General features: G+C 44.2%; 1 protein-coding gene and 1 long non-coding RNA gene across 3 annotated transcripts in view; one reads left to right on the forward strand and one right to left on the reverse strand.

Annotated features, from left to right (window-relative positions):
- LOC138755816 (leucine-rich glioma-inactivated protein 1-like) overlaps positions 1-12307 on the forward strand; it is a 41696-nt gene that overhangs the window by 25184 nt on the left and 4205 nt on the right. For both annotated transcript variants that reach the window (XM_069922493.1, XM_069922494.1), the window contains 3 exons: positions 4907-4978; positions 7594-7763; positions 7861-8025. In XM_069922493.1, the coding sequence (XP_069778594.1) occupies positions 4907-4978; positions 7594-7763; positions 7861-8025 (407 nt within the window). The remainder of the gene's footprint in view (positions 1-4906; positions 4979-7593; positions 7764-7860; positions 8026-12307) is intronic.
- LOC138755819 (uncharacterized) overlaps positions 1-12307 on the reverse strand; it is a 44596-nt gene that overhangs the window by 2675 nt on the left and 29614 nt on the right. The window contains exon 2 of the long non-coding RNA XR_011352573.1: positions 3051-3258. This is a non-coding gene — a long non-coding RNA (uncharacterized lncRNA). The remainder of the gene's footprint in view (positions 1-3050; positions 3259-12307) is intronic.

Raw genomic sequence — 12307 nt, forward strand, 5'->3', positions numbered from 1 at the left:
TAAACAGTCTGTTCAGTGACTAACAAGGTTGAGTGTAACCCACACTGGTCATTCCAGTGTTTGTGTCTCTTAACTGGCTTTTTGACCCTTCTTATCCTTGCCCTGATAGGTCTGGTGCTTGAGAACTGAAGTCTCAAATCAATGCCCTCTGGAGGGTACAGGATAGAAGGATAAAGCTGAAAGAATCGTATTTTCTCCCTCGTGGGTAATTTTTGTAATGTAATCTGTAGGTATAAAATTACCATGATTTTGTGCTTGACGCAAGGAGACTTTCTCTTATCGATGAGTTGTAATTGAAATGGAACACATTTCCATTGCCTGAGAGAACTGGCATTAACATCTCATTTCCTCACTGTGTATCAGTATGACCAGTGGAATGAATTGATTCCATCTCATTTGTCACAGCACCATTAAATGAGAGTTAGGAGGATATGAACAAATGGTTTCAAACTTGCTCATGAGTCTAGTTGCCAGCCTTCTAGGGTTGCACTAAAGCCATTGGGAATTGGATATTAATATTCTTGTCACCAAGGAACCAGGAGAAAAATGATTTAAAATTAATGAATTGCTTTCAATTTGTTTCAACGTTTTTACTGATTACGTTTAGAAGTGCAGAAGCTGTCAAACTAAGCGCAGCAGGTGTAACTTCTCGGAATGCATACAACCAGAGCTTGAGTTCCACTCTTAAATTTAAAATAAATGTCATCAAATCTTATACTTTGCTCTTATTTAAACAGAAATGTATTCTTTTTAACAATCAAATTCTGCTGTGCAGTATTTTTAATAATCACCAAGAGGGCTGCTGGCTGATGAGCATTGAATAGATGAACAGTGTTCTGTATATACCAATGCTTTAGTTTTCTTATTGAATCTAGTGTTTATCTGGTGTTTCATCAAAATCAACTTTGGAAATAATCAGTAAAAGATTTTGGTTGTACTTGATGAGCCATGTTTGTCCCAGTTCATTATTCCCCAATGTGCTGGTTAGGATGTGGTGATGTTGACAGTCGGGTTTTGAATAGGGGCCTGTCCAGTATTCTTTGAACTTCCTGACCAATCAATGAATAAGGGTGAAAAACAATAACAATTTGGGTTTATATTGTGGGCTGATGGCCTGTACCATGCAGTAATGTTCAGGTGACTTTATGGTGTCGATTTTGGATGAAGTTCCAACAAGATTGTGGTTAACTGCCTCAATTGTCACGATCCAGAAGAGTTCCTTCAACACTTTTGCCCTCGTGCTGGCATGCTGGCTGGGGGTATTAAGATAGATCAAGAGTATGCTTAACAATCGTAGTAATCCAATCAAGAGCTTTACTTGGCTTTGCAAATCTCAAAAGGTTATGTGCGCATGAATTACAGTTATTTGTTGAATGACAATGGTTTACTGGCATGAATTCCTTCACTGGTACATTGCTACACCTTAATTATAAACCTCAATAAGGTCACCCATGAGCTCTTTATGCTCCAGGAAATAATAGCTGTTTTTGGATTGTTCCAACACACTCCAGGTTTAACCCAGCATTTCCAGGTATTCAATCACTCATGTGACTGGGATGTAATTTCCTGTCTGGGGCCCATGAGAAGAAGACATTATTTGAACTGTGTTGTTTGGTGTCCTCACCCAGGACAACATGGCTGAGCTTGCACAGAGCCAAAGCAATGTCGATGGTCCCTACCAATGCCGCATCAATCCCAAAATCAGAACCAGGTCTCCAGCCAACTCCCACATAGCTCCAGTCACGTTACCCTAAAGCACCCATTAAAAAGGCCACACTTCCTTCCCACCACCTCCTGCCCCCTCCCCCAGTGAGTTAGTGGTACTGAATAGGAAAACCCCAAGGGCCCAGGAGCTATTGTCTCCGACCAAACCCTGGTCTTTCCCCAATATGTCCAACATATGGTGCTAGTCTCTTCATCCCCACACCAATTCCAGTCTCTCCATGAACCCCCAGCATCCCAAATATCACTTTTTCCACTAGCATCGTGCCAACTTGTAGCTCCCTTCAATACTGGATCATATTCTCTGCTGAACCCTTCTTGCCTGTACTCCCAACACCAAGTCACTGTTCCTTCCTGCACCCTCCATTACAAAGTGCCAGCCTCCATCACTCCCAAAAGTGCACCAGTCTCTTCCCTGTGCTCCCTCGTTAAATTCCAGCCCTCCCAACACTAATTATTAGTCTCTCTCGGAGCTGTTAAGACCATGCAATCATCTCCTCTAAACCCCCAGCACCACGCAGTCTTCTCCAAAGAACTAACAATATAGAGCTGCCTAGTTTTCCTTCACAAATTCAAGGATATTATCATATGAAGTACATATCTAATCAGACAAAACAGTGTTTCTCCAGACCAAGGTGCACACACATACACAGTATACAACACATAAGGATACAATTTAAAATAAATATATAAATATTTTGGAATTATTTACTCAGTTACAAAATACTGTTCATCAATCTCACAGCCTAGGGAAGGAGCTATTTCCTAGCTTGGCAATCCTGATGTTGATGTTCCTGCACCACATTCTTGATGGTAGTGTGTCAAAGATACTGTTGCTGGATGGAAAGCGTCCTCAGTAATTATGAGCTCAATTTAAGCTTCTGGTGAATATCAGCAATATAAAGGAGACCACCAGTGATCCTCTCAGCCATTTTGATGATCCTCTGTATTGACTTCTGGTTTAATGCTTTGCAGCTACCGTACCACACAATGATGCAGGCAGACAAGATATTTTCAATTGGGATCTTGTAAAATGTTAAGAAGAGGCCTATAACCTTGCCCTTCTCAGCTGTCTTGGGAAATATAGGGGCTGCTGTACCTTCCTGACTAATGAGGAGGTATTGTGGGTCCAGAATAGGTCATGCTTTATGTGCATGCCAAGGAACTTAGTACTTCCACTCTCTCCATGACTAAACCATCAAAGTGTAATGGAAGAATAGTCAAACTTCATCCACCTGAAGTACTCACCCAATACCAAGAGCCTGTCTATTTCTAAATCCTCTAACAACAAATGCTGGACTTCTCATAAGCCAGGAACAAATGCTTACCTCTCTCCCTTCATCAGATTCATGCTCTTCCCTTGTCATCACATGTGCAGCCCAGACCTTTCAGCCAGTCCCTTTGGTCACTTCTAAGCCCGAGTTTGGAAAAGAGGATGGACATCTCTGGTTTGGCTCCAAAAATATACAATGGTCTGTATGGAAGTTGGTGTGTAACTGAAGTATTCAGAGGAGGATTTTAGACTGGAGGCCTGGACTGTGAGAAAGAACAGATTACAGGAAATAAGTGGGGAAATGACATTGATATGATTACTATGGCAATGGATCAGCTCCTGGAATGTCAGGAACCTGCTGTGTATGAATTTTATTTGCCTGTTGTATTTAAATTTAAAATTAGATACAGGCCCTTCTGGCCCACGAGCTTGTGCCACGCAAATACCCACAACCATCCCCCACCCTTGGTATGTCTTGAAAGGTGGGAGGAAACCTACATAGACATGGGGAGAATGTACAAACTCATTACGGACAGCATGGGATTTGAAGCAGGGTCACTAGCGCTGTTGCGCCAACCGCTGTGCTAACCAGGCCGCGCATTTCAAAATGACAGAAACTCAGTTTCGTCAATTGACATGGTTAATATTTTTAACCCATTGTTTGTTCTAGGATCTCCTCAAGTTTGAGCTTTTAACTTTGTTTTTAACCTTGTGGACTCTCCACGAATTTTAAAATCCAAAATGGTGCATGGCGACTTTTGGCAAGCTGCCTGGACAGCACGCAAATCAAGTTCTTTGCCATGACAATAAACAATTCAATTTGATGAAAACCTTCTTGCCATGCAGAAATAGTAGACCAAGCAGGCAGTGCAGGAGTTACAGATGCACACATAAGTGCTGGAGAAACTCAGCAGGTCAAGTAGCATCCATTAGAAGTAAAGGGTTACCAATGTTTGGGTGTGGCGAGAGGGTGGGAGGAAATAATGGGGGTACACAAGGTATGCATTTGTGTTCTTTAAAAGCAATGTGCCTTGTGTGTCCACAACTGGTCTCCCTGCAAGCCAGTTTTAAATTTGTCAGATACTTTCTTTTCTTTGGCTTGGCTTCGCGGACGAAGATTTATGGAGGGGGTAAAAAGTCCACGTCAGCTGCAGGCTCATTTGTGGCTGACAAGTCCGATGCGGGACAGGCAGACACGATTGCAGCGGTTGCAAGGGAAAATTGGTTGGTTGGGGTTGGGTGTTGGGTTTTTCCTCCTTTGCCTTTTGTCAGTGAGGTGGGCTCTGCGGTCTTCTTCAAAGGAGGTTGCTGCCCGCCAAACTGTGAGGCGCCAAGATGCACGGTTTGAGGCGTTATCAGCCCACTGGCGGTGGTCAATGTGGCAGGCACCAAGAGATTTCTTTAGGCAGTCCTTGTACCTTTTCTTTGGTGCACCTCTGTCACGGTGGCCAGTGGAGATACTTTACACCTTATAGTTAAATTACAAAAGTAAAACATGAAGATCTGCAGACATCGTGGTTGAAGTAAAAACACAATGCTGGAGAAACTCAGCAGATCAGTGTATTTATATAGCAAAGGTAAAGATACATAGCTCACAGGCAGGAGATAGTGGGTGGATAAGAGAGGGAGGGCACACCAGCAGGCAGGGGGAGGAGAAGGCTCTGTGAACAGAGAGGGAGGGGAGTGGAGAGCTGGAGGAAAGAAGACAGAGGGATGGGGAAGAGAGGGAGAACAGAAGAGTAGGCAAATAGAAACCGGAGAAGTCGATGTTAATACCATCCAGTTGAAGAGTACCCAGATGAAAAATCAAGTTTGCAGGTGATATGGGTGGGACAGTACAAGGCCTGCATGGGAGTGGGGCGGGGAATTGAAGCGAAGCATTAACAAAATTTTGCTATTTTATTTTGACAGAAGCTTGGCAAACAACAACCTTCATACACTTCCAAAGGATGTATTCAAAGGGCTGGATGCTTTAACTAATGTGTAAGAGTTATCTGTAATTATGATTTTCTAAGTGATAACATTTTAAACTAGTAAAACAGGACGTGTTTTAAATGCTCAGCAGATCCAACAGGGTCTTCCTCAAATACTGGCGCTAGCCAGTTCTGACGACAGGTTTTCACCCTGAAGCATTTACTGTGTTCTATTTCCATAGGTTTGCTGCCTCACTTACTGAGCATTTCCAACAATTTCTGTATTTTATTTCAGATTTCCAGATTCTGCAGTATTCTGATTTTGTAATTTTAATTTCAAAGTGATTTAACTTCTGCAAAGGATGGGCTGGGATTGAAATAGTTTGTACAATAAGGGTGACAGCAAAAAGACAGCCCACTTAAAACATGGCCAGGTTCTTTTTCTTTGTTATTTTAAGATTCCACCTGGCCCTGGGGTTGTCAGGTTGTGCCTGCCTTTGAATTCCATTTGCAAAGATTGGAATAACCAGATTTTACTCTGAGCAGGTAGTTGGATGGCCTTCATTATTGTTGGACCGTTAAGAAAGGATGCTGGTAATTTCTGTAGTTGTTTTTTGAACCCCTATGATGTTCCTGTGTTTTAAAAATTCAATAGTAGTTTGATTACGATTGTAGTAAACAGTTCATTTTCATCATTATTAACGTCTACAGCTTTCAATAGTCCATTCCCTTTCACCTCTTTCCCTGACTTTTTGTTGGGTCCTATCACCTTCCTCACCGACTGAATCCGTGGCTTCTCTTCCTATTCCTGTGCAGTCAGTTCTGGTGATTCATGGATTTATCCTTGACTCCACTTTATTTCACATCTACACACTTATAACTCTGGCTAACGTCAGCTCCTTTTCATCCCTCCACAGTCTTTAATTCGTCACGTTTCTTATCTGACTCCCTGCGTTGGATGAGTAGACATTTTTCTCTAACTAAAACGACACCTGTCTTTATCTAAGTGGAAACACAATGCTGGAGAAATTCAGAAACTATATAAACAGTGTACTTTATATAGCAAAGATAAAGATACACCAGGCACCTGCCTACATTTTGCTTATACCTTGAAGGGCTCAAGCCTGAAACTTTGTTTATGTCGTCGTGGCTATCCCTCGAGGTCGAGGATGATGGTCTTTGTTCCATTAATCTATTTATGGGCTCTCAGGTGGCTTATAAATCCAATCTTGGAAAGAGGCCCACAGGGTGAAGCTGCCTGTACGTGTATTTGTTTAACGTGTACTTGACGTTACCCTCTAAGGAGCTCATGATATTTCACAAATCAACCAACTAATTCCAATGGCATGGAAACTATGATGAATGGAGCTGCTAGATTTGTTGCAGCCTTCGACTGCCTTCATATTTGTTGAGTTCAAAGTAACTTCGTCCGCCTGTTCCACCGTTGAGGTCTTGGTTGGATTGTTCTTTGTCAGGGACCTCACCCTCGACGTTACCACCATGGGTGGCCCTACCGGAAGCATAGCTCCTGATGGGATCACTCTCAGGATCTCAAGAGCACAGAAGCTTCTCCACCACAACAAGGTGACAATCCACGGAGAAGTTTATGTATATCTGTGCTATATGAAGTATACTGTTTAACTTGCAGAGTTTCTCCAATACTGTGTTTATTTCAATTACAGTGTCTGCAGGCTTTTGTATTTTACACCCGTCTGTTCTACCCAATCTCCTGTAATCCATCAACCCTCTGAGATCTGTATGCTCTTCCTGCCCTCTTGCATAGCTCCTATTTCAGCTGCTCCACTAATTGATTTAGCTGCCCTGGCTAAAAACTCCAAATTTGTCATTGCTAGTCTTGGATAAGTCCCTCTCTGCAGAGAATAGGGAACTCTACATTCCCTAGCCCTTGACCTAGCCATTACATTTATCCAATCCATCCTGCTTTGTTGAGATGGTCACTCTCCCATGTAGTCATCTAAAGTTGTGAAAAATAGTTTTAAGTTTAATTAACGTATTGAAATGCAAGGATATTGAAATTCAAGGATACATAAAGCTCTGTGCATTCAAGCATGTCATTTACAAAATGAACTATGTATCGTATATGCAGTCGTATAGGATGATCCAGAACTTAAAAATTTCACCTTAAAATCGGGGTTGTCCTATATGCCAGGTCAAATTCTGGTCCTTGACTGCAAAGTATCAACAACTGTTGCCATCTTCCCACCGACTCTGACTCAGTCTCGAGCATGCCCTGACAGTTATTTGTGAAGTCTTAGCGCTCCTCTGTGGGGCCCATCCGCCCACTGTTAGCTCTGTACAGGCTTTAAACTGCCTATTACAGGAGCTGACAGTGGATTATTTTAAAATACCCAAATAAAATTGAAACCTTTTAAATGGTGATCTGTTATTAAAATATTGTGATTTGCTTTTAACAGCATCCACTGGTCAGCGGTGCCAGATTTTTGTGGGGTTGCGGGGATGGGGGGGGTGGGGGGGGGGCAGTGGTAATCTTATACAAAGGGTATTGCTCAAAACCAACATTTTGGGTGGAAATTCTGGGAGTTACCCTTTACGTGAGTCATCCTATATGACAGCATATATGGTACCAAGTTACGAGTATATGTACAAGCATACATGTTGCTTCATTAACTATGAATTCTTATTAGGAATTATTTTTAATTGCAGAGATCTTAGGGGGAATTCTTTTCACTGCGGCTGTAAACTGAAGTGGCTGGTGGAATGGTTAAGCAGTACAAATGCAACGGTCGATCAGATCTACTGTGCCAGTCCGGTGGAATATCAGGGTCGTAAAATTAATAACCTTTCACTGAAGGAATTTGACTGCATAACAACAGGTGATTGCAACAACCCTTTATCAGGTCGAAGTGGTGAATCTAATCAATGCATGAATTGAATTTAACTGTCACCTCTCCCCTTTCTCTGATCTCTTAGAATTTGCGATGGATCAGACCCTACATTTTCAGTCTCTTTCAATCGAAGCCTTTATTTTCATGAATGATGCCAATGTCGTCATTGCTCAGCCTGTTGTGGGGAAGTGCAGTTTCTTTGAATGGGATCATGTGGAGATGGTTTTCAGGAACTATGACAACATTATTGGTATGAACAGTTGGGCTCTAGAAAATGGTGATCAGTGTTGTGTCAGATTGTCTAAGGTCGCTCTGTCCAGATCTTTAGTTTTCATTGCTCCATATTAACGGCTCTGTCATCAACTCCATTCCCTTGCAATAGATCTCCACTTTTATTTTCTCATTTAAGTTGCTCCAAAAAGTTACCCTCTTCAGAAAAACCTTTGCTCCCATTATCCCTTGACATGGTTCAGTATCATTATCAAAATGCTCATCAGAACATTTTCTAAATTAAAGTACTATATGTATGTGTTGTTTTCATGATTATTAAAGTAACCTCCCCTAAATACTCAGAGAAGTCTTATAAAATTATAGAAATTATGACTCAGAATATTGTTTATTGTTGGCTAAAAAGAACCATTGAAGTCATTTTACCGTATTTCACCTCAACTTTTTAGGTCACAACCTTTTAGGTCACTACTTTCTTCCAAAATGTGTTGAGGGTTTCTGCCTTTGTCACCCCTTATTAAGTTTCATACCTCATTACCCTTGCAGTAAAAAAAATCTTTTAATTCTTCCACCTAAAATTTCTTCATCCAGTCGATACTTCCCACTAATGCCCCTCCCCCCCAACCCTGTGACAACAAGACGTGCAACACTTCAAAGGTTCCTTGTACTATAAATGATAGTCTTCAACTTTTGTCTGCCATTCGGCAAACAGTTGCCATGAGCATTGTTCAGTTCCCCTAACAATAGGAAAAGAGAGTCCTTCTATTGTCTCTGGATTCACCTCCAGTACTTCTGCAGCTGCATTGGCAACCTGAACTCCAGACCCAAACCTCTAATGTGATCAGGAAGACTTCAGTGACTGAGGCCCTTCGGGAAGTCTTCTTGCCCTCAGCAACCACCCCAGTTCCTTGCACCTATGCCTCCTCTCTCAACACTACTGGGGTCTCAAACAGTCCTTTTCAAGTGAAGCAACACTTCACCTGTAAATCTGTACTTAGCATTTATTGCATCCGGTGTGGCCTCCTCTCCATTGGGGAGACTAGATGCAGACTGGGAGATCCCTTTTTTGAGCACATTCACTCAGTCTGCTGAAACAGCAAGGACTTCCCAATGGCAGCCACTTCAATTCCACACCCCATTGCTTTACACCAACATGGCCTCATGTACAGCCAGGTTGAGGCCATACGCAAATTGGAGGAGCAACATCCTATATATTGTCTCGGCAGTATCCAACAGACTGTGGTGAAACCACTATTATACATATTTGTTATATGTAAATAACATGACCTTTCCTGGTTGACCCTGCTCTCACTGGCCAGCTCGTAACTCCTTCCCTTTCTTCCCCATAAAGGCAGTCATGCCACAAGCCTGCCCCCAGTTCGAGTCCGGGTTAGTGTGAGTGACCAAAACAGGGATGCTGTCCATCTCTTGCAAATAAAAGCGTTCAATTTTGGCAACTTCATTCTTTGTGTAATTGATCGTGCATCAATTTTATTTGCAAGAATTTATTTTCGAAACATGGACAAGTACATGAAGTTGGATCACCTGGAAATCGACCCAAGGGAATCTGAGGCAGCCGACAAGTTCGCGCTCTGGTGCCACTACTTCAAAAAATTCTTCACAGCCTCCACAGCTATTCAGGTCAACAAGGACAAGCTCCATCTGCTATATTCGTACATTGGGTCTATTGGATGGTCCAGGACTGCCAAACATATGGAGCCACAATGGATATCCTGAAGGATGATCAGTATAAAATTCAGGTGAACAAGGGTCTATGCGCAGCATGTACCCACTTATGCAGGCAGCGACTGGGGGAAGCCTTCAACGACTTAGTGAGGACTCTGCAGGAGCTCGCAAGGGACTGCAACTGCCAGGCTGTGAGTGCAGAACAGCACATACAGCTACTGATCAAGATGCCTGCGTAACAGGCATCTGCTCCGACTACATGAGGCAGAGGCTACACGATCAGAGACAACTGAGCCAACCTCAAACCATCGAACTGGCAAACGCTCTAGAGGCACCCATTCAAAACGTCAAATTGTTCTTCAGCGAACATGTGGTCGCCTCTGGGGAACATGGGGGCCACAATTTTGGGAGGCGATATTGCAAGCCCCCTTCTGCCCTGAGCTGACCAACACTGCCATTAGTGACCACCCGACGTGCTACTTCTGTGGGCAGGCTAACCATCCGAGGAAACGCTGCCCTGCCAGAGATGCCATCTGCTCCAACTACGGGAAGAAAGAACATTTCATGAAGGCCTGTAAGTCCAAACCAATCCCAAGTTTCAGCCATGCTGCATGTGAGCAGGGGCAGCCATCTTCGATGCCGTCACTTTTCCCGCTACTCCGGAGATGGCTGCGTACGTGCACCATGGAGACTGCCATCCACGATGACATCTCTTCCTCTTCCGGTGAATGACAAAAGGGCCGTGTGCATGCCATGGGAGCTGCCATCTCAGGCGCCATCTTACTGGACTGCTGGCAGCCAATGGAACTCCTCAAATGACGAATTGATGCCACAGATGGCGACATTGTCAAGGCATGGGAAAGTGGCCCGCAGCCTGTGTTCATCCACCATCTGATCCATTTCCCTCTGAAAGACTTTGGTAACCCTGGATCAGGACAGACCCCATCAATTCTCCAGGTCCCTGATGGACATTCAGGTAAACTGCCGCCCAACTGCTTGTCTATTTGACAGTAGAAGCACTGAAAGCTTCATTCATCCAGGCGCTGCACATCACTACTCCCTTGGGGTGAAGCCTGTGAGCCACTGTCTGCATGGCATCCAAATCTCACTCAGCAGAGGTTCGTGGCAGTTGCCCAGTAACACTCACTGTCCGGGGCATGGTACATCGTGACTTTATACTCCTCGTACTGCCACAGCTCTGTGCACCCATCCTACTGGGGTTAGCCTTCCATTGTAACATGAAGAGCATCACCGTGGAGTACGATGGGCCCCACCCTCCTTTCATGGCCTGCAATGAGCAGTTTTTAGACCAGCCACTGCCCCCACGTGGCCGACCGTCAGCCCCAAACCCAATCACTGCGTCCAACATGATTTCTCCATGTTCTGAATCTCCCCTCCACTCCTGATTGTAAGCCCGTTGCCACCAAAAGTTGTCAGTATTGCGCCGGGGACAGGCATTTATTAAGTCATAGGTAAAGCAGCTTCTTGCTGGGGCGGGGGGGGGGGGGGGTGATAGAACAGAGTATGAGCCTCTGGAGAGTCCAGGTAGTGGTGGTGAAGAGTGGGGAGAAACACTGAACACTGGTTGGTCATCAATTACTCCCAGACCATCAATAGGTTCACCTGGCTGGATGCATACCCCCTGCCCCACATAGACAATATGGTGAACCAGATTGCACAATACAAGTCCACATATCACTAGCTCCCCTTTTGCACTGAAGACTGCCTTCGAGGCGGAAGGCCGGCTTTACCATTTCCTGAGGGTCACGAATGGAGTCACGAATGGAGTCAAAGTCTTTCAGAGGGAAATGGATCAGATGGTGGATGAACACAGGCTGCGGGCCACTTTCCCATGCCTTGACAATGTGAGCATGATCAGCAGGACCATGATAGGATCCTCTAGAAATTCTTCCACAGCAAAATGCCTCAATTTGATGTTAAACTCAGGGAAATGTATCTTCATCATGTCGTCTGGCTATACAAGGCTGCGTTATGGACAATGGAGTCATCAGCCCTGACCACAGGCACCCCTTGTTAGAACTCCCATCTCTCCACTGGCTCAAGGCCTTGAAAAGGTGCATGGCTTTTTTCTCTTATTACGCTCAGTGGGTCCCCAGCTATGCGGAGAAGGACCGATCCCTCTTAAGGGCCACCATTTTCCTCCTTTTGGCAGAAGCCCATGAGGCATTCGACCAGATCAAACCCAACATTGCAACGGTCATGATGCACACAGTGGGCGAATCATTCCTTTTCAGGTGGAGAGTGATGCATCAGACTTTGCCCCAGCCGCCACATTTAACCAGTGCCATAGCATTTTTTTTTTTGCGTACCCTCCAGGGCCCCGAAATCCGGCACTCCTCCATCGAGAAAGAGGCCCAGGCTATCGTTGAAGCGATACGGCACTAGAGACATTATCTCACCGGAAAGCATTTTACCCAGCTGACTGACCAATGGGCAGTCTCCTTTATGTTTAACAATCAGCAGTGGGGTTGGGGTAAAATCAAGACCGACAAAATCCTGAGTTGGAGATTCAAGCTCGCCACCTACAATTATGACATACTGCACTGGCCCAGAAAGCTCAATGAGCCGTCGGATGCCGTGTCTTGGGGGACTTGCGC

The sequence above is a fragment of the Narcine bancroftii genome, chromosome 2, assembly GCF_036971445.1.
Source record: "Narcine bancroftii isolate sNarBan1 chromosome 2, sNarBan1.hap1, whole genome shotgun sequence".
NCBI lineage: Eukaryota > Metazoa > Chordata > Chondrichthyes > Torpediniformes > Narcinidae > Narcine > Narcine bancroftii.